Genomic DNA, 27806 nt, shown 5'->3' on the forward strand with positions numbered 1-27806 from the left:
TAACTAATAATGCCTTCCAAAAACATGCCTCACTTTCCAAAGGAAATAGTGTAATTGCGAGCAAATGCATTTCTAGCTGCACTGGTGCACTCCTTATCCGCTTTTTGCGTTTAATTTGTTGGCCTTTCCCCACACCTCCGATTCGCGCGGTTGGCTGCGTAACGGCGGTGCGAATTGAAGTTCAACATGCACACATACATTAGCTGATGTCGCACGCCTGTTCGCATGACATCATATGACATCAGCGCACGTGAGAGAGAGAGTCTTCGTTTGAGCCGGCTATATAATGGGCATTGACACCAACGGGAAATTCATAATTAAAAGGAATAGCACAAATCAAGTGTGAATTAACAAGGAAGCAGATGTGAGTGGCCCATCAGCTGTGAACCGCAAACAGCCCTGGGACGGAAAGAAAAGCACTCCCTCGTGACGCAACCCGAAGCTTCCAAACGCCAGCGCGGTGTATATGGCAACTTGGCAAGGGTTGATAGATCGATGGCTGATTTGAATTTATAACTTCCCCAAAGGCGTCCGACGTGAGGCAGCTCCCGGTTGAAAGTTGACTGTTTGAGATATGCTTTGGCTTGACGAGTTTTATGAACGCGCGCAGACGTCGCCAGGCAGGGAGATGAATATTTCCCAAAGACAAATGAGAGTTGGCCCCCCCCTAATGGGTGGTAAATATTGCATCGGCCAACATTTCCTGTTTTGATATACGCCGTTTGTTTGCACATGGGGAATTCATATCGTTGTCCAAACAAATACAAATGCCATGTGACTTGTAAAACATTCTCCGAACGTCCTGTATACACTAATACGTTTGATTCTTAAGAGATTCATTTTAATTTCCTTACAAGATACCATGTGTTCACCGAATTGGCATTAGATATACGGTATTAGATTACTACGAAAAAGCAGCACAGTTAGAAAATTGAAGTATTAAGTTACCATCGGACACTATCATCTGACCCACAGGCAAACATCAAGCTATGCATGGTAATAGCTACGGAATATTACATTTAAATGGCCATGTCTCCCAAGTGCTCGGCATGTACACAGCTAATTAATTCTAAGTGTATATTTGTCGATTCAGCTGATGGTAATGTGCATCAAAGGCGGATACATTATGGATGTGTGGTAGCGTCACTTTGTGGTTGTTGTTGTTGTTGTTGTTTTTTTTGTTCAATATAATTTCTCGGTGCCTGTGCACATTCGCAATGTGGACATGACTGTCAGGAATCTCAAGGAAGCCGCCGTTGCGTGAGGCGTGTCGTCAGTGCCTTGGCTGAGGTCCACTGTGGACATGGCCAGTGGTGTCGCCTAAATGCCTCGCTTGAGCCCACTTAGCTCAGACGTACACTCGGCCCCGGCCGTCCGCCAAATGTTTATGGCTGATGTCAATAGGGTCAGCAACTCGGCCGAGTATGACGACAGGCTTGGTTAGTGAGTTACATTCCATCAAATCCTGTGGTAGGTGCAATCACGTCTTGTTTTCGCAATGAACTTGCACAGCACAAGTTGAAGCACTGTTTACCCCATGTGTTTGGATTATATGGGTTTAAATAATCCAAGGCCCTTTAAAAGAGGGGTATTTGAGGAACATGCTTGAAGTACACATGAGAATGGTCTGCAAATTCAAAGCAAAGCGTTCAATGGTGTTTTTATTTTTACTAAGTGTTTGTAAAAAGTAATCCAACCCAGAGTTTCGAAGCCTTTTCACGTGAAATCAATGATCATTACAAATTAACTCAATGAGTAAAGTGTATTCAATCACTTATTCAATCTGGCTGCCTTCTGTGTGTCTGTGAAACTACTGCAGAAGATACCCGTCTGCTCTAACGATTCTAACGATTGATTTTATACCGTGTCGTTCATCCAAATTGCAACTCACAATCGCCGAGAAACCACAGACCAAGCTGGAAAGCTGTCAGGCAGTGCCCACAATTGCTTTGCAGTTCTCTACATATTCGGATGTTTTCATATGTATTGAGATGTTTTCAGCCAATTAACGAGTGTTTAATATACACGCGGGAGGAAACCAGAGCACCCGGAAAAAAAGCCACGCGTACGAGGGGACAAGACTCTATCCCACACAGAAGGGACAGATGATATCGGTCCACACTTTGCTGTACTGCATTCTGCTGACGCGCCAGGGTATTGCACCTCGATGCCCACGGGAAGGGAGCCTGGCAGCGTTGTTTCCGTAATTCGTGCGGTGATCCACCGACCCTCGCTGCCTCAACAGCGCCGGACGAGAGGCCACGCGCATAGCCACCACCGCACGTCTTTAAGAATGGCGCGGACAGAAAATAAACTCCTTAAAAAAAACTCATTGGTTTTTTTCGGTAAAGTCACGTATGTAGAAATACCGTAAAATTATATAATATTTTAATATTTTAATATAATTTTTTAAGGTATTTCTACATACGTGACTTTACCGAAAAAACCAACGAGCAATTTACGCAGTCACGAAAGCTTTAATTCCTTAAAAAAAGTTTTTCAAAACAGCGGTTTTATTTTAAAGTGCACTAAAAAGTAAGTAACTCGATTGGACAACGGGAAGTGGACGACATCTTGATGACAGGAGACACGTGGCACATGCTTCTTGGGCGAGGCGATTACAGAGTTTTGGGACCGCGTCTTTTTTGACCTACACAAATAAATATTTAAATAATAAGCCGTCCATACAGAATGTTAATTGCTTTAAAAGAGCCAATTGACTAAATGATGCCGATTTTGATACAGGCATGGATTGTCACCGGATCTGAGCACGTGTCCAAAATGTGGAGTTCACTGGACAACAGGAAGTAGACTAACTTTTGATTACAAGATTTCACCACGACAAACATAGGAGTCGAGATTAGTAAAACCGTGGAAAAACGTGCAATTGCTTCGCTTGGGATCTTCTGCAAGCATCAAAATGTTTTGCCGCAAGTATGTGTGGTTAATGCAGATTTGATGCCTTGCAATAGGAATCTATTTGGTTGCGCGAAACACCTTCAGCGCCTCCCGTTTTATTTCCAGAAAGGGGTAAAAGTGTTTTTCCTGTTTTACTTCACCTCTCTCCTCCCATCGCTCTGATTGCGTTTGCGTTCGAAGCTGGGCGGCGTGCCGCGCGCGGCTGACGGGCAGTGTGCTTGTGTCCACCGCGCAGGTGCCTCACCGCGACCACCGTCCGCCCCGGCGCCCGAGCGGCAGATGGACCACACCATGCGGGTGGCTGGCATCGTGGCCGGGTCGCTCGCCCTCATCCTCGTCGTCATGGCCCTGCTCATCATTTTCCGCAGGAGGTGACGCCAGCACGTTTTGCGCCCCCACAACCCACACGCACACACGCACACACGCGCACACACACACGCGCCTCTAACCCCTTTCTTCCAGAACGCACCACGTGCCGCGAACAGGACCGCCGCCCCGGCGTTCAATTAAAGATCCCATTTCAGGACCACCAATTTTTCTGTGGACCCTCCTGATTAATTGCGGTGCTCGTTAAGTGTGAGCGAACGCGTAAGTTAGAATTAACGTCGGGGCTCTCGTCCAATGAAGTGTTGGACGTTGGAAGTTGCCAACCTACGGCGTGGGATTGCTTCGGCTAATACGAAGAAACCACGTGATTAAATTTCAGTTGCCAGAACTTTGCAATAGATCTAGCTTAGGCCAGTTTAAATATGTTTTAAAGGGAAAATATTAGTCAATGTTTAGTCCAATACTCATTGACTAAAAAGCATTGTTTAGTCTTTTTTGTAGATTGTTGAACGATTAGATGTATGTTTTTTTATATTTTTCAGTAGGTTTGCGCAGATATTTCCACCGATCAGAAAATGCAAATGTCCTAAAATCCCATTGGAATTCATATTTTCACCTTGAGGAAATTGTAATACAACGTCGATTTGAATGCAAACTGGTGAGGCTGTGCAAGTGTGGAATTTCTTGCGGGCTATAATTTGGCGCAAATAAGCAATGTTGATTGCATCACAAATAATGGCAACATTCTAAATTACACACACACACGAGTGCAAGCATGTGCACAAGATTTAAAAGGTGTCACATGTTCATGATTCTTGTTGTTTATTCACTGTTGTGATTCATAATTATAATTCTGCCATTCGGATATCCATAATCTAAATAGCTAAACATGTCAGCATATTTGAATGACTTGCATTAGTTTTATTTATTTATTTCATTTTCATCAGTGTGTCTAAACACGATGAACATGTATATAAAAATACCAGTAGAATCATTTAAATGAACTGTAACTAATCCAGGTCGAAGGTGCTTATAGCAATGTAGGCTACAGACTTAAAGCCACATGGCGATGAGGCCATTTAGGTGATGAATTGTCAGAGTGGAGCAGAATGTATGTGACACCGATGTGATTCATTCCGTTCGTTGTAGGATTTTATTATTCGGTCAAAGTCAAGTCAAAGTGATGTATTTACCCAATGAGCATTGAGGCTGGTGATCATCTTTCGTTTACAACCTTGAGCCAGAAGTGGAAATTACACATTGCTTTGGGGGGGGGGGGGGGGAGAGTCTATCCATAGAACGAGCACTTTTGATTTCCTCACAAAGTGCTACTACATTTATAGACCCTGGGAGGGATGATGGGCTGAGTCAACCCCCAACCAGGGTTTTAACTCGCGGCTACCACTGAGAATTGCATCAAATTCATGCACAAGTCAGGTATTGTAACGAGCCCACAGCCACACTGCCCAGCTTCCATCGTATATAGAAACAATGGACAGCGCATAACAGGATCCAGGCAAACAACCTTATGTACGAGTGGAAAATCAAATAACCTCTCCTGTTATATGACCGTGGCTACAAACACCAAATCGTGGAGCACAGAACTTAATATTGCCCCATGTGTAAATGTGAAGGCAGTGGGTGATTGAGCGAGTGGGTGTATGTAGTTGGGTGGATGGGTATCTGCATTCACTGATTCTCAAATGAAAGCAATTGAATGGCTAAATCACTTAGAAATGAATCTGTAATCGTTTTTCTTCAATGGCCATACCAAATCATCATCAGCGTCATTGTGATGAGGGAATGTACAAGATATGTGTTGGGTAATGTTTTGATGCAACTAGAACTATATTCTTAGTTTTTTCGGTAAAGTCACCAACACACCTGAAGATGACCGTTTGAGTTATGGTCGAAACGTCGTGATAATTTTTTTATTGTTTTATATATATATTATTATTTTGTTGTTTCTCTTCAACGTGACTTTACCGAAAAAAACTAAGAATATGAATTACTGCAGTCACGAAAGCTTTAAAGCAACTAGAACTGTTGATGTTTCTCTGGGAGCACCGAAGGCGTGTGAAGGCAGCGGAATGCTTATACAAGACGATAAAATGCGGATGTATAGAGCCTTTACAAATGACCGCATTTTCAGACACCATAAAATAGAGGGGGGGGGGGTGGGGGGGTGGTGTGAGTAGGAAATTACAGAGCAGACGGTGATGATCGTACAGTGTAGTGTAGCTCAAGGTGAAGAAATCATGGGCAGAGGACGAGAGGTGAATCTTGAGCCTGGACTTGAATAGAGCAAATGACAACAGGGAACCCTTGGGACGGGGGAGTTTCTCGCAATGGGGATCTGCAGTTGAGAATGACGCGTGCAGTCGAATTATGCCACCAGCGTTGCGGTTGTACTAAGCATATGATAAGCCTGTGTGTATATCTGAAGCCTCATACACATGTCCCAAATATGTCTGTTTCCAGAACTTAAAATCTGCAATTGTGACTAAAATATCTATTTTAATATATAATATAAAATATATCTTTTAATATATATTTTTTATATATATATTTTGGGTGAAAACATACCAACTTCAGAAAAATGTTCACACCTAACCTAACAGAAATAGACTTTGTTATATGTGCATAGTTTTATGGTGATAGCAGATCTGTACGGTGCATTGCCTCTACTGAGATGTCACCGTGACGTGGAGCGGCCAGGCTTGTTGGACCCACAGTTTAAAAAAAAGATGCAATTTCCCATGCACGGTCCTGGCCCTGATTTCATTTTCTTGGTGACTAGCATTCCATATGCTTGCATAATCCCGCTCATGCGTGTGGACGCACATGCCGGCACACACACGTGTACACACCGCCCACAGCCGCCTGGGGACTTCAGCCCACAGTGAGAGTGGTGTAAAGAAATTGAAAGAGGTGGGATGGGGTGTGATGCAGTGCCAATGTTCAGTGTTCCAGAGGTAACTTTCAGTTCACAGAAGTGTGGAATATTCATTTCCTTTGGGGAGATAAATAAAAAACACACGTACAAATGCCTTTTTACACAGACGTGGCCATGTGTGATGTTCTGTGCTTTGAGAGTCCGCCATAGACGTACCAGAATCATTTGTTTCCCTGAGCACTTTCAGGCCACTTTTACCAATATGTGTTTGCAAACGTGAATTACTTTATCAATTATTTAGCGACTATTTTTATATATATATACACGGCCTTCCTTTCTCCCTACCCCCCTTCCTGCCTCTCATTATTTCCCGTGTTCTCTCCGAGCGATGGATGGTGGCAAGGAGTCGTTTGCCGCCGCCGCTGCTGCCGCTGCTGCTGATCTCGCCCGCTCACTCCGACTGCCGCAACGCCTCATCCTCTTCCCAGTGGAGCAACCCATTGCCCACTGCACGTTCAAGAGAGAGCCCCCGCCGTTTATGCGTCCCAGAGTATTTCGGCGGCTGCTGTAAATTCCCATTGCTATGGGCCACTTCGTTGAGCTATCATCTGTGGCCAGGTCGCTTCTGAAAAAGAGCTACGTAGCTCAGTGGGCCTTGCCTGGTTTAAAAAAAAAATGTACTCGAGAACTTGATTCAACCAACTTTATTCTCTTGCCTTTCTTTCGAGTAACTTTCAGCTTTAAATATATGTAATTAAGATTTCTTTTTTGGAGATGCAGAAATTATTATTTTGAATTGAGGCTTTTTTTTTTGTTCCTCCCTCCAAGCCGATGGGGCCTCCAGAGCATGACTTTTGTATGCCTTAATGTCTGCCTGTTTGTCTCTTTCATGCTTACCTTCTCCATTTCATACACATCAGGAGGAGCTACATCTATTACGCTTACTACTTGTAAGTAGTGAGGAAACTTGCGCGTACTTACCATATGCAGCTGATAGGTCTAATTTCAGAGATATTTTCAAATGGAGGGAAATGAATATATGTTAAACCAATCAATAACAATCTGCCCTTGTAATAATCAAAGGATACCTTTGTCACACGGGTTGTGTTAAGCGTTCCCACATGCTCCCGAAAGGGAATTGGGTGATTTGTACTTAAATAATGGAACAAAATGTGCTCAGGCCAAGCATGGCCAAACGTCCATAGTATTAAATATTGACACGAGAATATTTCTTCCTAAAGCAGCTGCAACTTTTAATCCACGTTTTATTTACTAGTTAGTTTCATTTACACATTTGCCCATGTGTATATTTTATCCATTGTATATCCATGTCTGTGTTCGCACACTCATTTAATGCGCTTACTTTTTTTAACTCGGCTTGCCTTCCATTTTATGTCCACATTGTTTCACTCGGACCTTGTGAAAGAGCTGATTTATTCAATGCATATACCATAACACCGTACAATATTTTTATATATATAAAGTTTCACATTGATCAGCCTCCGCAATCTTTTTCCCAACACTCGTAGCAGCGTATTCCAAAATAAAAACTCAAACAGCATACACATAGAGCCAAGGAAGTGAGAAATATCTGTACAAAAAAAAAGAATGAGTGTTTGCCCAGGGTACACGGAGCACTGAAGTCTGCGGGGATTTTCCAAAGTAGTGCTCTCATGCCAAGCCACACTCTGTTATGGAAATGCCATTATAAAGGAGGTGTGTTCAGACCTACAAATAAGCAGGAAAGAAAATAAAACTATACTCTTTGGTTCTATTCGGTGAAGTCACATAGGTAAAAAATAAAACAACAAAAATCACAACGTTTTGGCCACAACACAAGCAGCCTTCATCAGGTGAAGGGACCAGACTGTCTCGAGGACAGCGCTGGAGTGAAACACAGCCACGCTCAGACCGCGACCTTTAAGCTTTGTGCGAGGAAACAAGGTGCCTTGACAAAGGAATTAGCATAAAAATTAGCATTTGATTGGCCGACTTAGCATGATGAACGGTGTAGAGGTGGTGTACATGCCGGTTGGCGAGGGGGGGAGGGGGAGTTTACCTATTGATGGTGTGAAAAGGGAATTTTTAAGAGCTGCGAAAGTTTGGGGTACCACTACTTGAAAAATATACTGTACCATTGAAAATTAGTTTAATGTTTGGTTCGATTTAGAACATCTTTCCAATGGTTGCTTAATTTGAAACCATCTTCTCGGTTGAAATTGTGTCTGTGTTTGTAGAACTAATTGCAGGTCGCGTTATGTTATCTGCTCGAGATACTGCTTACAATACTCTGAATACCTTTAGACAAGACGTGTACCGTTGCCTCTGGACACACGGTATTTTTGGGTAGGAGTCGCGCGTTGGGGGCGTGGGGGTGGATTTTAATTGCTGACCATGGACAGCATCGGTGGCAAATGTTAAACGAGCACCTCATGCCATGTGTGAAGATCAACACCGGGGGAGGCAAAGGTGGCTGGGCATGGTGCTGTCCACACCACCCCCTCATATGGCGTGTGGGCCATCCTTAAACAAGATATTTGTTTTCTCTCAACGTGAGTGGGGGAGCAGTGGTGGAGTGGTTATCGCTCCTGCACTGTTGACGCCCGCAACTTGCCTTCGATTCTCAGTCGTGGATAACGTCAGCGGCGAGTGGTATCTGAGCTTGCCCTGAGTGACCCCTGGGGTCAGATTCGTTTTAAATGAGAAGCTGGCGCTGTGTGGAAACAGCGAGGCTGGAGAGACATAGGCAACTAGAGGCAGTGTTGTGCGTGTTATAACCCCTCATGCCGTTCTGCTGGTCTCAGTATGCACTAACTAACGGCATTTTCCCCCAGTAGTCTCAATGTTTATACAGAGCACCAGGTACACTCCGCTTGTGCGTACTCTCGGTGCTTGTGTGAGAGGGCGATGCAAACCTTTTATTTTGCACAATTTGGTCGCGCTAAACGCGTTGTGTACATTTATCAGAAGTCTTAAGCTCAATTTACCTCCAATTATTCTTTATGGTGTGGTCTAAAAATACAAAAGAGTTCATAAATGTAGATAACATTTGCTTTAATGTCATCTTTACCTATCTCGCGTCACTTAATGTCACCTACTGGCCAATACTATTTATCACTAAATTGCATAAAATTTCCATTCATAGGCACCATATATCGATTCATCAATTAAAATCTATTCTTATGCTCGCAATACAAATGTCAAAGCATGTGGGCAAAATGCTGCGCATCTGACTTGCTGAGGGATTGAGGTATAGTATAGGCGGATGTGTGAAAAGGTCAGATACGTGGCCATCTATAGAAAATGGTAGTTACGCTACGTGCAAATATTGCACTGGGTGTGGGCGATTAATTGTTCAGGGTGGATGTTATGATTCATGGTTGGGTTTGCAATGTTATAATGTAGCTTGTATACAATGGGTCCTCATGTCGCTGCTACTAGAGGCCACTACATTCGCCACAATGGGGAAAAGAAAATCAATCATTGAATCGCAGCATCAAATCATGACTGTGCATAGAATTGAAATGGGGGTAGGAGGTGAATTGGTAGAGGTTTTATATTAAACGTATGGGTACAAAGTAGCCTCAAACTCGTAACTTTCCTGATTAACAAAAAAAGCTCCCAGCAGATGTTCCACCTTTGCTCATAATAACGATAAAACGCTTAATTACATTAGTTCATGCAATTCATAGAACACAATTCTTACATTTATATAGTCGCCGAATAACTAAATATTGAGTATCCGTCAGTGAGTTTGAATTGTTGAAAGAAGGAAAAGTTTGGTAAATCAGTGGGGGAGGACTTGTTTCAAGCTCCTTACATGTTGCCAACCTCAAAGACTTCTTTGAATAATTGTTTGTGTTAGATGAAAAGGACTTGCGAAAAGAAGGGCTATTAAATAGCGGTGAGGATATTTTGTGGTGGTGAATCAGAATCAGAATCAGAAAGGGTTTTATTTGCCATGAAAGTTCACACCGACACGGAATTTACTTTGGCAGGATGGTGCATACATTCAACATATAGGAATCTAAAATCTTAAATAAGTTTTAAACAAGTCTTACTATAATAATAAGGGTTACAAGTCTAACTAACACCAAGGGGCTGAAGTATATAAAATTGAATAAATATCGAATATAAAATAGCTTTAAAATATAATTTAAAAATAAAAAATACAAATAGGTTAACATAGTTAATATCGGCAAGGTGTCATTATGTAGATAAAATGTTAAAATCAGTGTAAGCCCTTGGCCTTGTTTAACAGGCCAGCAGCAGATGGGAAGAAACTGTTTTTATGGCGTGAGGTTTTGGTCCTGATGGACTGAAGCCTTCTGCCGGAGGGGAGTAGCTGAAACAGAGAGTGTCCTGGGTGGGATGAATCGGCCATAATCTTCCTCGCTCGCCTCATGGTCCTTGTCGTGTGCAGGTCCTCGAGGGTTGGTAGATTGCAGGCAATTACCTTCTCAGCAGTGTGGATGATACGCTGCAGTCTGCTCTTGTCCTTGGCAGTGGCAGCAGCGTACCAGACGGTTATGGAGGAGGTGAGGATGGATTCAATGATCGCTGTATAGAATTGCACCATCATTGTCTTTGGCAGGTTGAATTTCTTCAGCTGCCGTAGAAAGCATATCCTCTGTTGAGCTCTCTTGGTGAGGGAGCTGATGTTCAGTTCCCACTTGAGGTCCTGGGAGAGAATAGTGCCCAGGAAGCGGAAGGACTCTACAATTTTGACTGGGGAATCTAACAGGGTGATGGGGGTGAGTGGGGCTGTATTCTTCCTGAAGTCCACAACCATCTCAACTGCCTTTAGAGCATTTAGCTCTAAGTTGTTCTGGCTACACCAGGTAACCAGGTTGTCAGCTTCCCACCTATAGTCAGACTCATCCCCACCAGAAATCAGCCCAATGAGGGTGGTGTCGTCCGCAAACTTCAAGAGTTTGACAGACAGATGATTGGAGGTGCAGCTGTTGGTATACAGGGAGAAGAGCAGTGGGGAAAGGACGCAGCCCTGAGGAGTTCCGGTGCTGATGGACCTGGAGTCGGAGATTTGTGTTCCCAGCTTAACGCACTGCTTCCTGTCAGACAGGAAGTCTGTGATCCATTTACAGGTGGTGTAGGGCACGTTCAGCTGGAAGAGCTTGTCCTGAAGCAGGGCAGGGATGATGGTGTTGAAGGCAGAGCTGAAGTCCACATACAGGATCCTGGCGTAGGATGCTGGGGCATCCAGATGCTGTAGGGTGAAGTGGAGGGCCATGTTAACTGCGTCGTCCACAGACCTGTTGGCTCTGTAGGCAAACTGAAGGGGGTCCAGGAGAGGGTCTGTGATGGCTTTGAGGTGTGCCAGGACCAGGCGCTCAAAAGACTTCATTACCACAGATGTAAGGGCGACCGGTCTGTAATCATTTAGTCCTGTTGGCCTTAGCTTTTTGGGCACAGGGATGATGGTGGAGAACTTGAGACAGGCTGGTACATGGCATGTCTCCACGGAGGTGTTAAAGATGTAGGTGAACACCGGAGACAGCTGGTCAGCGCAGTGTCTGAGGGTGGCTGGAGAGACAGAGTCCGACCCGGCTGCTTTGCGTGGATTCTGCCTCTTGAAAAGTCTATTAACTTCTCCCTTCTGAAAGGAGAGAGTTGTCTCTGTAGTATGGGTGGGGGGTGGGGCCTCTTGGGTGGGAAGGGGTGGTTCAGGACAGTCCAATTGTCTTTCAAATCTATAGTAGAACTCGTTCAGGTCGTTGGCTAGGCGGGAGTCGTTAGTGGTGTGGGGGGCTCTGGGTTTGTAGTTGGTGATCTGCCTGAGCCCTCTCCAGACAGAAGCAGCGTCGTCGTTAGTAGAGAACTGGTGTTTTAGTCTCTCTGAGTACAGTCGTTTAGCCTCTCTCACCGCTTTGCTAAACCTGTTCTTCGACTCCTTGAATCTGTCTCTATCCCCACTCCTAAATGCTTCCTCCTTCTCCAACCTCAACCTTCTGAGCTTTGCTGAGAACCAGGGCTTATTGTTGTTAAAGTTCACCCTGGTACGTGTTGGGATACAGCAGTCCTCACAGAAGCTGATGTAGGACGTCACAGCCTCTGTGAGTTCATCCAGACTATTGGTAGCAGTCGTGAACATATCCCAGTCAGTACAGTCTAAGCACGCCCGCAAATCTTCCACAGCCTCACTGGTCCACTGTTTAGATGTCCTCACAGCAGGTTTACAGAGTTTTAGTTTCTGCCTGTATGCAGGAATCAGGTGGACCATGGCATGGTCAGAGTGTCCTAGTGCTGCTCGGGGGACGGCGTGGTAGGCTCTACTGACTGTAGTGTAGCAGTGATCCAGAGTGTTCCCTTCTCTGGTTGCGCATTTAATGAATTGTATGTATTTGGGGAGTTCGTGGCTGAGATTACCTTTGTTAAAGTCGCCAAGTACGATAACCAACGAATCTGGATTTGCTCGCTCCACACTCAGAATCTGATCGGCGAGCATGCGTTGGGCCTCTTTAACCTGAGGACAAGGCGGCAAATAAACTCCGACCAAAATGAGCGACGCGAACTCGCGAGGCGAGTAAAACGGTTTACAGGTTATAAAAATTGATTCAAGAAGTGGAGAACAATGTTGCAGAATCACTGTGACATCTACACACCAGCCACTGTTAATGTAAAAACAAATGCCACCGCCTTTCGTCTTGCCGGAGAGTGCTACGTCACGATCCGATCTTACAAGATGGAATCCTGATAGTTGTAGCGAAGTGTCCGGAATCAAATCACACAGCCATGTTTCCGTGAAGCACAAAACAGAAGCTGAAAGAAAGTCTTTGTTTTTTACCATCAGTAGCTGAAGATGTTTTGATCTTTTTAAAATAAGCAAAAATGTACAAGAGTCATTTATAGCTTTGTCAATCCACTGCTGGATGAAGGCCTCACCACAGCAGCGTTTGTTTTGCCACACTTCACCAGGCTGGTCAGGACAGGTTGGGTCAAGGGTCACTGCTTCAGGTATCACCTGCCACTTACGGACTCCGGTCGCCAGGTTCATAGCGGCAGAACGTAAACCGCTGCACCACCACTCCACGATTTCAATGTAACTGCCATTATGTCATAACTCCGTGTAATTGCTTTGGACAAAATGGCAGCACCTTTTAAACATTTAATTGTGGCAGCAAACGTGATTATGAAAGCGTTTTTTTGGTGTTAAAAACAAATGATATTTCTACTTAGGACAAAGGCTGTTAGGAATGCAATACGGAATTCAGCATTCTACTTAGATCTCTGAAAGCATATAAACAAAACATATCCTCTTTCAAGCACTGTTGTGTTTTTTAGTATTCTTTGTATTTCCCCCCCCCCCATTGTAATGGCACTTGGTTTCTGTTGCTGAAATGCAATGAGTTGAGAAGGCTGAAGAGCACTTATATCCTGCCATCATGACGTACATTATTCCATCCAGAAAAATGGTGAACAAAAACATTCAGGTGTCATGTCTATCTGATACCCTGTCGTTTCAAAGTGATGTGCTTGAAAATTGCACTTTTTTATAATTATTGTTCGCCTTTGTGTGAGCCCTCATACGTGTTGGTATGCAAAAAAAAACGTAATTACTGTGCTCGTGTCGACATTCTCCTGGAAATATTACGTACATTCAGGTGCCTCTGTGGCAATGACATAAAATGGATTGTTGCGCAAAACTCTCTTTATTGGAATCTCCCAGCAAAATCGCATCAACTGCGAAATAATATACCTTTAAAATATATTCTAAAGGCTTGATTAGTACCCAAGCAGCCTTCCTGGCATGCTTTAAGGCTTTTTGTCTGCCAATAACTGGTTTGAAACAAATTAGGCATCGCCTGCCATTCTCTAACAACTTTAACAAAAGCTGCATAATCAGTCACTATAGCAGATGCTTGGCATGTGTTCAGGTACAACAACTCATGCAAGAATTGCTGCCAAACTAGTCTCATCATTCCACAGGATGCGGCAGTATTTTTTTTGAAGAGGAGTCTGGAAAATGTGAATGCTTACCAATAAATAGTAGCCATGTGCATGTCCCCAGCGAAATGCGTTTGTAGCCAAGCCAATTAAGCACAATAGTTTTTTACTCTGGGGGCAGGAAATGCCAGGATTTACACTGCTTATGTGTTTCTATTAAATGAATCGATCATGCCATGTACGCGCATGACCAATGCCGCGCATACGAGTCGCCTCGCAAAAAATAATATCAGCACCCTCACTCGAAAAGGACGTAGGCAACAGCTGAATGTGCCAAGTCCAACCTTTAGAAATGTCCACTTTTGAATTGGTGTTACGTGGCACAAGCCCTGGGACGTGACAAACACGTTAAGTAACTCCGCAGACGTGCGGGCATTACGAGTGGCAGTCTGCTGGCATCGAGAGGAGCCTTCAAACAAGCTGTCGGGTCTGCTCAATTTTAGGCAACAGGAGATTTGATTCTGCGCGATGGGAATCTTGATAAACGGCAGCAGTCACCGCGCGCATTGTTAATTTAAAGGGGGGGGGGGGTGAAGGCACCGGGAATGTTTAATATTATTCATAACTGACACCGATGTAATACGTGGCAACTAGGGGGTGGGGGTTGCTACCAACACAGAAATGTTAACTGATTGGCATGTGAGGATTCATTCAACACGTCAAAGCGAGTTCTGTCATTACGTAATGAGAAATTGTGAAGACACAGAGCTAAATTAAGTCGAATTTTGAAATGAGAAAGAAGATCACTCAACTGAAAAATGTAGCACGAGTTGGGAAATTAAAAATTAGCATGAAATGTCCTTGTAGCTTCTTAATCGATGCTAAATGGAGGGAATTTACAGGGGGGGGTTTTAATGAAATTAATACCGCACCTAGTTTGGAAGTTGTCATTTCGGATTTATTTTGTTTTGAGGAAAGGATGTCACGTGATAAGTGCCTTATTCTTTGGGTCTTTCGGTAAAGCCACGTAGATTAAAAACAAATAATAATAAATATCACGACATTTCGATTGCATGGTATGGCCCATTCCACAGTGTATTAAAGTCGTTCTCAAGCTATTGGGTGCAGGCTGCGGCATGGATACCGTGCAGATGAAATTTCGAATGTGCGCGGGGAATACAGTAGATGGCCCTGGATCATGGTGACGAGACACAGCAATGCACAACATGAAACAAATGCCTTTTTTCACACTGCGTTATATGTGTGGATATGTTATCTCTCTGTCCAGGATGGTCCAGATGTTTTGTAAACTCCACAATTAATCGATCCCTAACATTTTTTAGTTCGGTTTATCCTTTGCGTATGAATTTCTGTTGGAAATAAACGTGGCTTAAAAAGAGACGATGTTTTAGAGAATTAAACGGGGGATCACAGGACATCTGAACCACTATAAATACGTGTGGGGGGGTGGGTGGCAGTGACCGGAAAGGAGGCAAGCAGTGACCAATTGTCTTAGCTCTGGGGGGAGCCTGGGGGGGGGGGGGGTACCATGGTGGCAAGGATGTTGGGGTGCCACAGTGACGAGATGTTAACGACCTCGCCTGGTGTAGAGGAGGGGTCATGGTTTCGACCCTGACCCTGACGCCTGTTGTATATTTGAAGTTTGCGTGTTCTCCTCGCGGTCGTGTAGCGTTTTTCTCCGGGTCCTTTGGCGTTTCCCTCCACAATTGGAAACGTGCATTTAAATTATTACAATTATTTTCCTGTTACAGATGTCCACGTGATAAACCACTTTGCTGAGCTCTCATTTGCGGCCAGGTCGCTTCTGAAAAATAAGTTGATAGCTCGGTGGGCTTTACTCGGTGAGATTAAAAAAAATTGTTTCGTTTTATTTATGTAGTTTTTTCAAGTGATTTCTTTACCTTTCCTATACTTTACACTCCTATCGTCGTTTTGTATTTGTTGTTGTGAGGTTCTGACCCACCCCTACTGGACTTGTGTGAAAAAGAGCATTTCAGCTCATCGGATTCCTCCAGTATAAATACATATTCTGATTCTGGACTGGGGAGGGCACACGCGGGGACCAATGGTCTTGGGGGGGGGGGCACCGTACCAGAAATGGTTGACAACCATCGGTGTAAAGCAACAGAAATGAAGGCTACATTTTGTTGGCTGTCTGCCTGGAATAGATGGTGGAAGAACAACCCCCATGGTGACATTACTCATCAACCCTTGTGGAATTTAATGCCGAACAGACCACCGAGGATAGAGCTTTTTGATGTTAACAGGAGATATTGTGATTCCAGTACATTTGTACGAGAGCGGCTATGCAGGAATATATTTCGGTAAGTGCGATGGGTAAACGTTGATTATGGCTTGGGCTTTGGCTTTGGGGGAACGTGGGGACATTAATGAGCGAATGATGATGATGATGATCCGGTGAATACGTAGACAAATGTTTCCTTCTTTAAGCACCAGCTGCTCATTGAATCATATTATACGCCTCTATCAGATATTCGCATTAAGCATTGGTACTGCAGTGGCATGCATGGGTATAGTTGTATCTTGATATTTAACAATGGCAATAATTATTAAGTTGACCAAGGCAAGATCAATTACCAGGTATCCATTTGATCGAATTTACTCGAATGAGTGTCATGTATTTGAACCAACTTTTCCTACTAATGCACGAGCTAAAGTGTTTGTTCATTTTGTGTATATATGTACATGATGCTTTAAGGACACCATTAATTACTTTTTTTTAAAAATCGAAATAAGCTACATGTGACATATCATATGCAATTACGTAGCGTGGGCCTGTAAAAAGGCCCACACAACAGTACAAGCTGCTTGTCGAAGTTATCAACTCAGAACATTAAAATTGATTTAGATTTTTAAGAAAGCTAAGTTATTCTCCCCAGGACGCTGCATCGGTGTAATGGTTAGAACGGGATACTGGAATAGCCATTAACAAGTTTCTGGTTCAATCTTCCGGAGTGTCAGTTGAAACAATGGCGTAACTATATTCAGTCCCATCCCACCACGCCTCTGTCCACTAACTGCAGGATAAATGGTTTCACCAGAGGTAATCGATGGGCGAGTTGTTGTGCAGGTGGAGTAAAGTGTGCGTACCCACACCCTCTTTGTTTGGCCGGCGTTGGAAGAGTAGGCCAATTTCCCACTCTCTGGAGCTCGCTCTAGTGAAGGCCCTTCCGCTAGCAGTGGCGTGAACAAGAAATTGCCGAGCTGCGCCTTGACCTTTCACGTGACAGCAGGAGTGGCAGGTAAAGAGAAGCAAATCCACCTTCTAAGATAGCAATGGCATAAACATTGATTTGAACAAAGCCGCGTTGTTTCCCCAAACTTCTTAAGGGGACCCGTTGAACGGTGACTATGATAACGATGACGAGAACGATATCCATTCACGACAAATTTGCAGCGAGGGACGCCTGCGATTCACCGGTTAGCGATCGCTTCGAGCGGCCACAGCCACGACGAAGATGATGACGACGACGATGAGGATGACGACGGTGCCGGCGGTAACGAGGATTGTCTTTTGCGCTTGCAGGAAAATGTCCAAAAAACGCAAGGAGGGCGGCAACGGTGGCAGCCGGCAGGAGATGACGCTGATGGTGCACGCAATGGACAAGAGCTTTGTGGAGCAGAGCGCCCTGCACGGCGAGGAGCCTCTCGCCTTCCTCAACGCACACAACGGCACCGGGAGATGTGAGCGAGTTCACGGCGAGCGGCAAAAGCGGTCGCTCGCCGGGTTGTCATTCGGTCCGTCGCGCCGGGCCCCGTCAATTTATTTTTTTGCTGGTGCCTTTGTGCCCGCGCGCTTTAGTGGCATTGTGAGAGTGCGGTCGCCTTTTGTGGAGGAGAAAACAGATTCTGATATCGTCACAGAAAATTGAGAACGTTTTGTGTCCCCCGCCACCCCCCCCCCGCTTGCTCCCGCCCCGAAGTTGAACTTGCAAAGCACGTTGTGCTGTCTGTAATAGTAACGCGATGTGCTCGGATGCATTTATTTATTCATTACAGGTAAAGCAGTTCACGATCACTGCTTTAGTCACACATTTCCAACCCTAATCAATCGCACTTCCCAAAACAATAAAAAAAAGATTTAAGGCGCGGCAACACTATTCACGTTTTGAGATAAAACAGCAATTCTGAAGTGTCTTGTTTAATCATACTTCCCCAATGATTGTGCACCCATCGACCCAGACACTGTAGAATCATCGCAGGCATTAAATGGCTGTTGCGAAATGAACCACGAGCAGTAGTGGCTGCAGCATTATACTTTTAAATCTGCTTAAATAGGACCGATCGCATTAATGGGAGAGGGGAGCGATTCTTGCTATGCTGATGGATGTTCCAGAAGAAAAAAAGACAAAGATCCCCCGTGTAGCCTTAACAGACTGTAGGGGCAAGTGCTGTTAGTAAGCACCTGTAAAGGCCGGCACGGCACATAAGGGGGTGGGTGGCCAACACCACGCCCGGCCGCCTTTGTCTCCCAAGCGGCGATGTTTACACACTGCACCAGGTGCTCATTTGAGGCTGAGTTGAAATAGGGGAGGCCCAGGACCGGTTCAGATAATCGTCACTGTGGTGTTGACTGTGAGCAGGAATCGAACCTGGGTCGCCAGCTTCGTAGCGCAGTGCGCTAACCGCTACACTACCGCTCCCCACTCGACACACACACACACACGCGCGCGCATTTTTATGAGAGAGACTAATAGATTGTGTTTCATGATAACCATTGTCCAAATAGGATACTTGAGATTTCTTTTGATGTCCTTGCTCTGCTGAGAACCTATATGTAAGGAAAAAAATACATGACAATTTCTTTTAAGGCCCACTTGAAATGTTAGTATGTTAAAAGGAATTACAAGAAAAATAATCACGTCCAATTGTCCATCAAAAATTATGTTATTAGTGTGTATATCAAAGTGGAGTGTTGTGGTTGTTAGCATGGCTGCAATATGAACCTGGGGGCTTGAGTTCAGTTCTACGCCATGGATGAAAATAAGTGGCAAGTGATATCTGAACCAGTCCTGGCCCACTCTCAACCATCTCACACTTACCGGTGTGGTGAAGGATGGTAAAATAACCCCCATGACCAACACTGTTTGGAGAGGCATTTCTCCGGCAGTGGATCGAGAAAGGGCTGTATCTCATTCATGTCATCTTATAATTAGTTCAAGTAAAATACTCATGAAACGCACAGAAATATACTCCGCCCTAAAGGTATTGTTGTCTAATGTTCAGCAACTGCTTTGAAATTGCCCGACTTAGGGCTCAGATTCTAAGCTTATTTGGATACACTGTGTGTGCTTATGCATAAATGGGACATCATATTAGACATTTGTGTGTGTGTGTGTGTGTTTTATGTGACCATATTATCAGTGAGATCAGTTTGGTCGTGTGCATAAATTCACCCAACTGTGCAGTTTGTGTATTTGTATGATGAACACCCAACGTAATTTACTGTTTTCAGAAGGCTAACACATCAGATTTTGGTCGCAATTTTTGTTGATGTACCTGCGGTATATTTTACGATATCCTGCAATTGCATGTGTATCAGGGGGTCGCCAGACAGAGTTGGCACGTGGGTGACACTGTATGTGTAGCAAGGTCAGAAAAAGATTGGAGGAAAACAATCAACTTTGACCGTTTTTTCCTGGATTTAAAAGACGCGCCAGAAAGTAAGACGCACCCCTCCAGCTTTTTTGCGTCATCCAAACAAAAGTGTCCACAGGCAAATACAGTCGGGGCAAATGCGCAGCAGCGGCGTCACACAGACCGTGAGAATCACGGCAACCCGGTACAAAATCCAGCGCTAACATTGCATCGTCTTACATTCGATGCTCAACGCCTGTCGTCTCAAGCCTGTTATGGTACTGGCAATAGCGTATATAATCAGAACTCCCATTTGGTGTCTCCGCGTGTAAATGCGAACAGCGACGACGATTATATTTTGTTATGGGTTTTCTGCAGAGGACGAGTCAAAACGCCGTCTCCTCCTCGGCTGCTTTATAAAAGCCACGCCGTGGATTGAGTGGCTGGATTGGACACCGAAGCGCAATTGTGACTTGCGTGTCCAGGTGGAACGTTTTTCAGGCCACATATCAAGGACCCTGCCACTACCCCCCTCTCCCTGCCCCCCAATGTTTGCTTTAAAAATAACTGAAAGAGCAATGCGTCTCACAAATTGAGAATGTGGTTTCCATTTCCATTTATTTGGTATAGCCCTGTGAGCCATTCGGCTCTTGAATCGGGTGCAACCGCAACAAACAAAAAACAAAAACATGAACAAGAAAACATCTTAAAGTGATTATGTGATTGTGCAAACAGAAAATCCAGGAAAAAACATCAAAATATTCCTGAAATAGCACCGTACGCCAACGCTGTGTGCAAAAATCCCAGTGGGATGCAAGTCAACAACAACAACCACAAGACAACTAAGATTTAGGCCATCAGTCTAACTCCGTACTACAATAAACAAAACATGGCCAAACCAAAAAAACGTTTTCGAAATCACCAAAATAAAAGCCATAAATGCAATGTAACAGTGATCATAGGGACTGTGACCGAATTTTTTTACAATAAACTACATAAATAAATTATAACACCAAACCCTAGAGCCATATTTTAGGCCACTAAAATATGGCTCTAGGTAAGGTGCACCATGGTGTTTACAGTGGTAATCCATAAGAGTAGCAATAGATTTTGATGCTCCTGTTTTAATTTGGATTTGATTTTAGCAAATGAAGGACCGATTTCACTGACGTGGTGATAAGCAAAGTGAGGACAAACACAGACACACTCATGCCTTGCTGCAACAGTCATGGGTGACTGATTGCAGAAGAGGAAGGCTTAAGTAAATAAAGAGGAAAATGGACATTAAACACTCCCCTTAACGTCAACGACAATGCGACGTTAAAGAATGTGCTAATGTGCCAATGTTTGTAAGTTTAATGCGTCTAAAGCAACGGCAGCAATACAGGTATCGTCTTTAACAGAGTGTTGGGGCAAGTGCTGTTAGCGAGCACCTGCCTATGAAGGCCGGCACTGCACACGAGGGGGTGGTTGTCCAGCACCACGCCCGGCCGCTTTTGTATCCCTAGTGATTATGTTTTACACACCGTGCCAGGTACTCATTTGAGGCCGAGTCAACCTAGGGGAGGCCCTGGACTGGTTCAGATATTCGTCACTGGTGTTGGCCGTGAGTGGAAATAAAACTTGGGTCGCCGGGTTCGTAGCATAGTGCGTGAACTACTACACTACTGCTCCCCACTATGTGTGTGTGTGTATATGTACACACACACACAAATACACGTGTGCACCTGTGTGTGTACTTGTGTTTGTGGGGGAGTTCGGGGCCTGAAGGCCATATTTGGTTTTCTATGCACATACTATTCCTCCAGGGAGCTTTCCTCTGGATTTGGCCTCAGCCGTGGCTACCCCCTCGGCAGCTGACTTACTGCATACCTTTGGCATCTACTCACATCCTGGCAGTTTAGGTTTCAGGGATTTAGTGCAGATTGTACAGCCAACCGGAAAGAACTCGTAACTCGCAGGAACACTCTGCTGATGCATTTAACTTTTGGCTGGCTTTATAGTGGAATTACATTCCTTTATCACTCCTATTTTTCCAAAGATAATTTGTCGTATTATAATTCAAACTTGGTTATCCTAGCCGACAAGAACGTGCCATCTCATCTGTAAGCTGCTTTTCCATTTTCAAAACTCCGAGAAGACTTTAGAGAATTGTCGGCAACAATGACAAAAGTAAACAAACATGTACTGTACTGTATTCCCAAAGGAAAGCTCAGCAGAGAATGTAATGCTGCCTCGAATGATGTACAACGTGAACAGTCAAGATAACGGGAAAATCTGCTGAGAGTGCTAACGAGTAATTACAGCGGCACTGGAGTGAAATTGACACGGTTTAAATTCAGCGTTGCATGCGTCCTCTTATTACGGCATTCAGCATCCGTGAACTGGTCGGCTTGTGTTATGAAGTTGCAGTTTAAACTAGCCATTTTAGTTGCCTCACATTTTGAACTCTGACCATGCTGTCAGTCCAATGCCCCCCCCTTCCCCACCATTATCCCCCCCTATCCCTTGCCGTGAGTCACAGACAATGATTAAGCTATGGGTGCAGGCTTCATGCTGGAGCTTTTAGCATAATGAGTGGTTCGGCCAAAGGCTGCGATGTTATGAGATTATATAAATATATTTCTGAGCACCCTTGGGCGATTACACATTTGTTATGCTTTTGGTGTTGCATAAAAGTAACTATGTATCAATATTGCCTTCAAGTAGTTTATACCCAATATTCGCTGCGTTTAGATATCATTGTCTTTCAGCACTATCTTAAATACATGGCTGTGTTCTGAATGTGTTTTTTTTTACCAGGCTACACAGAATGATAAAATTGTTCCCAACTTATCTGCTTAATGTTCAAATAATCTTATAGCATAGGAAGGAGATACCTCAGACTGATAATGCATAATAATTATAGCCGGGCGGTTGTTTAGACAGAGACAGATGCTATCGCTGTGCAAGAAAAGTTGAACACAGCACCTTTACTGTGTCCTGCAACCCAGAACAAATTACACATTGGAAATCTAATTTGCAAACCAAAATTGTCCATCTCTGCTTATGTTCAAGTTGTAAATTGTTTTGCAGCACAATTTGGGCTTATTGCTTTAGTATCCAACGCTTCAATTCCTGTAGTCAATATTTGTTACCATGCAGCGTATCACCATAGCTTCATTACATGATGTACTCGTGTTATGGACAGTTTTGAAAACACAAGGTTTTAGGCTCAATTAGCAAAACGTTAAATCCTCTTGGTTAGGCATTGTTACATTCTAATTAATGTTTGTCTTTCACTGCTTATTGTATGTGCAATGAGGTGTTACTCACGAGGGCATGTCTAAATATTTATTATGAGGATCATTGTGTGAAGCATTGCATACGTAATTTATAAAAAGATAAAGGGTGCAGCCATGCAATGTCTTGCTCACAACGCTGCTGGTGGAAGAACCTCCACTGGGTGGAACCTTGGAGAGCTCCTTGAGAGGGTATTTAGGTCGACTCTTCAGCACTGGCCTGACGCATTGGGAGAGGTGGGAGTACCCACATTTTATCCTGCAGCTTGATGAACTGTAGTGAACCTATTGATACTGCTGGGGGGACTTAAGAACCTTGGTAATGTACATTATATTATTGGTTCTTTCGGTAAAGCCCCCTAGAAGGGAAACAATAAAATAATAAAAATATAAAACAATAAAATTATCACGACGTTTCTACTGCAACACAAGCAATCATCATCAGGTGTGAAAACCACAGCAAGAAAATTAGAAAAAAATGTGAGCTGTTAGTAAATAAGGAGTTGTTAGTAAGTAAGGAGTTGTTAGTAAGTAAGGTATTGTTAGTATTCTTGGTTATTTCGGTAAAGTCACGTAGAAGGGAAACAATTAAATAATAAAAATATAAAACAATAAAATTATCACGACGTTTCGACTGAAACACAAGCAATCATCATCAGGTGTGAAAACCACAGCAAGAAAATGCGACGATTGCTTGTGTTGCAGTCGAAACGTCGTGATAATTGTATTGTTTTATATTTTTATTATTTTATTGTTTCCCTTCTACGTGACTTTACCGAAAGAACCAAGAATACGAATCCCTGCAGTCACGAAAGCTTTAAATCAAAATTTTATGTACATTATAGTTGTTAATATTTTAAAGGTATTAATGGATTTTTCATTAACTTGTGTCTCTGCACAGCTTTCTCATCGCCAGCACTTTCTGACAAGAGCCATACCAATAACAGCAAAGCCTGCCACCCTTGCTACGTTTCAGGTAATATGGTTGTCTGTTACAAATGTACTTCACAGTCACATTTTGAATGCATCGCAAGTCAGTGGAGTGCATTGCATGTGTTGTATTCGTGATCACACCCCAGCTCTATCGGCCAACCGGCCTCCTGTTTGAATGAAAACCGCTCGATATTCTTAACCAAATAAGACTTATATATCAAACTTCAGAGAGAAAAAAAAGGTGCAGTAGCCCTTGCAATCGCTTGACCATGCCACTGCCCGTGGAACGGCCTTCGCCAGAGGACCCTCTCGAGAGGTCTTCGATAGGACGTTTGTGGCCTACTCTACCACACTGTCCAGAGATCTTGCAGGCGGTGGGAGCACCCAACATTCTTTACCCGACCCACACGTGACCTATCGATCTACTCGACGTGGTGGAACCCCATTTGTACTGCGGTGAACAGAAGCATGGGGATGCTTAACTGGCACACACCACGATTGCTAGTCCAGTGTACTCACCGTGTCGCGAGGGCATGCATCAGCAGTCTTCTCAACCAAACAACTGTCGTTTACACATTTTCCTTTCGACGGGATTTTGCTTCGTCTGAGTAAAATAAAGCAAAGTTTGTGCCCGTTGGTACTGCCACGTGATTGGCCACGCGCACTCCTTTCGCGGTCGTCCTCCTTGGAGCATTAAGAGAGTTATTCTGAGCAAAGATAAACTGTAACGCTGCAGCACTAAAATGTTGACAGTGTAATAACATAGCGGGGCCGAGAGAATTCTGTAATTTGAAAATAGATTTGTATTACCTCTGGCTAAAAGAAGGCTGCACACACTCAGACAGCTGCACACTTGCTTCCAAGGATATCACTGTAGGTTTTTTTTCTCATTAGAGTAGCTGTAGAAAGTCATTTAACTGCTCAAGGTGTACAATTGATTCATGCTGTAGTGTTGATACCGAAAACAGACTTTATACAAATGTTGAACGCAAACCTACAGCTATGGCAATGCATGTCAAAACCATGCTCACTCTTCTTGCTTTTCTCTCTTTTTTGACCTTTGTTTGTCTACGACTTGCTAGCAGCACCGGATGATACATTTGTTCCAACAGCAGTCTTGGGTAAGAAAGGTCTTAAGACTGCATCCCTTATTAGCAATCATTACAGTCGTAAAAAAAAATCTTCAAAAACATGGTATGGTGATATAAATGACGGCACGGTACAATTACTTTGTACGGCTTGAAATGGTGGTGCAAAGAAAGAGATGGAGATTGGACATTGTTTTACTATTAATAACGTTTATAATTAAAGAAAAAATAGCTTAACTTTTGGATAAGATTAAAACTTGTTGGTTCTTTCGGTAAAGTCACGTAGAATGGAAATAAAATAATAAAAATAAAACATAAAATATAATTCTCACGACGTTTCGGCCACAACACAAGTAGCCTTCTTCAGGTGGAGAAACAGGACTGTCTTCTGTTTTCTGGACAGTCCTGTTTCTCAACCTGAAGAAGGCTACTTGTGTTGTGGCCGAAACGTTGTGAGAATTTTATTTTATTATGTTTTATTTTTATTATTTTATTTCCATTCTACGCGACTTTACCGAAAGAACCGAGAAGATGAATCCCTGCAGTCACGAAAGCTTTAAATCGAAAAAGATTAAAACTGTTCAGCTTTCGAAATGTACTTAAGCTGCTAGTATGCATGCAAATATAATTAATCATCACATTTGGCCAGCAGCATTTTCTATTTGATTTATTTCACGACAATTCGGCGCACGTTAATGAAGTAAAATTTAAAAAATGTTATCCGCACTGTGATGTGATTATTAAAAAGATCCGTAACATATGTACGTATATATGTTGAACTTCTTTCGCACAGTACGTAGCCAACCATGCTAATTGGAAATGCGGGGGAAGGACAACAGACTAATTACAAAAAGCAGTTCAAAAGAAATTAGTTTTCAATCTATATTTAAAAGTGCATAGCTCCAGTGGCTTCCTAATATCAGGCGGAGGAGCGTTCACAGATGGCCGCAGAAGCGCATCTGAAACCGAGCGATGCAGTGACCGTCTTTGTTTGATGGCCAGCCGAAAAAAAAACTATCGGCATGGCTTGTCACGAAACCGCCGAACTTTGTGACGAGACAGGGTGCGTGACCGAGCACCATCAAAGAACGCCATGAAAGTGCCCTCTCGCGACGCTCTCGGGAGGTCGCCCCGCGGCAATGTTGCTTCTTGTAATTCATCACGAGGGATGGATCGCGATCTGCTCCCGACAGCAAAGCGATCCAGCGCTGGAATTCCCAGAGAGCTCGCATCAAGTGTGGCCGCGTGCCACGATGACATTCTATTGTCGTGGCTGGGGTCTAGCACCCCCAGTTGCTACCTCACTGCACTGCACTGATCGAAATGTTAAACTCAAAGCAGTAAGGGTGAATGATGATCCAGCACTCACTGATTCACTCCAGACATAGCCTCACCGGGCGGTCAGTCACCTCATTACCACTCTACTATTATCACTACCATGGTTGTATCTCTCCGTATGAATGTTGAACCCCTTTAGCACCGTACATAGTCAAGTGTGCAATCCGAGGTGCGGAGGAAGGACAAATTAAACACAAAAAGCAGTTTTCAGGAAATGAGTTTTAAAATCTAGATTTAAAAAGTGCTTAGCTCCAGTGGCTTCCTGCTATCGGAAGGAAGAGCGTTCCAGACGTCCACAGAAGCGCATCTGAAAGCGTGCGATGCGGTGACCGTCTTTCTTCGATGGCTAGCCCAAAGCCACTGCGAGGATGGCCGCAGCTCGTGTGATGGTTTATGCTCCGAGATCAGCAAGGTATTTGTGGTTGCCATGAGCATCAAGCATCAATTCCTCCACCTATGTTAAGAGTTGTGTCTACTGCCAGACCGACTGGTCCATCTCATCTACTATTCTGGCACGTGCAGCGACGGGTACCGTAAGATCCAACCATGTCCGTCCAGTAGTTGCCGAACGAATACGTTATAAGGTTGCACTCATTGCACATAAAGTAATTGCCACAAATGAACCACAATCTAGATTGAAAACTAATTGCTTTAGAACTGTTGTTTGTGTTTAGTTTCGTCCCCCCGCACCTCTTGATTAGCACGGTTGGCTACTTACGGTGTGAAAGAAGTTCAATATACACACCAGAGGGCACAATACTTCTTCTGATTATTTCCTCACGCTGCATGACGTTGGAATTCGCTCCCATTGTCGCTTTTTTTTCCCAACATAAGTCCTTGCAACATTTCTCAATTCAAGAAATGTAACTCTATGTTCTTTAACACATTCAACTGTTTATTGTTAACCGCTTGGCATTTCGGGGCCTCTGTGCCCATGGGCTCAGCAATTGTGATGAAGAGTAAAAAAAAAATCAAACCCAGGCTGGCTCATTCCTGCAGTGATCTAGAATTCAAATCGCATTGTGACAGTGATTAGGTAATTCCAGGACAAGTGGGTTTCAAACGGAGTCTAAATATGCATTTTTATTGAAGTGCAGCTTTCCCTCACGTTATGCGGTAGGTTCATAATAAAGTGCGCACAGCTGCCTACCGAGTAGCGCACACAGTACACACTACGTGATCTTATCCACCACATCCGACCGCATAGCCGCCTAACGAGTGAATTCAAACCGCATACAGCAAACACTGGGCAGATAATAGGTTACTCGCATATACGCGAAATCACGCAAACCGAACCACCATAAAGTGAGGGAAACCTGTACCAAAGCTCAATACAATATCAACCGATTGTGGTACGGTGAATCTGGATAATCTTTTATTTTTACCCACAATGTACTGTATCAACGAATCTCAATGAAAAGCATGGCCCGATATTCACTTTGCTATCCCTGGTTCCTCGGAGGAGCAGCGCAGGTTGTGTTTTGACGTGTTCATCTCAGA

General features: G+C 43.8%; 1 protein-coding gene across 9 annotated transcripts in view; it reads left to right on the plus strand.

Moving 5' to 3' along the window:
- Positions 1 to 27806, plus strand: part of LOC116941609 (receptor-type tyrosine-protein phosphatase kappa-like) — a 135322-nt gene that overhangs the window by 59100 nt on the left and 48416 nt on the right. For 3 of the 9 annotated variants that reach the window (XM_032952820.2, XM_032952824.2, XM_032952822.2), the window contains exons 14-18: positions 3155 to 3290; positions 7063 to 7092; positions 17616 to 17773; positions 23849 to 23923; positions 24963 to 25001. In XM_032952820.2, the coding sequence (XP_032808711.2) occupies positions 3155 to 3290; positions 7063 to 7092; positions 17616 to 17773; positions 23849 to 23923; positions 24963 to 25001 (438 nt within the window). The remainder of the gene's footprint in view (positions 1 to 3154; positions 3291 to 7062; positions 7093 to 17615; positions 17774 to 23848; positions 23924 to 24962; positions 25002 to 27806) is intronic. The other 6 variants (XM_032952821.2, XM_032952823.2, XM_032952826.2 and 3 more) reach the window with 3 other exon arrangements.

This window comes from Petromyzon marinus, chromosome 12 (assembly GCF_048934315.1).
Source record: "Petromyzon marinus isolate PM22_M1 ecotype Great Lakes invasive population chromosome 12, UKy_Petmar_22M1.pri1.0, whole genome shotgun sequence".
Taxonomy (NCBI): Eukaryota; Metazoa; Chordata; class Hyperoartia; order Petromyzontiformes; family Petromyzontidae; genus Petromyzon; species Petromyzon marinus.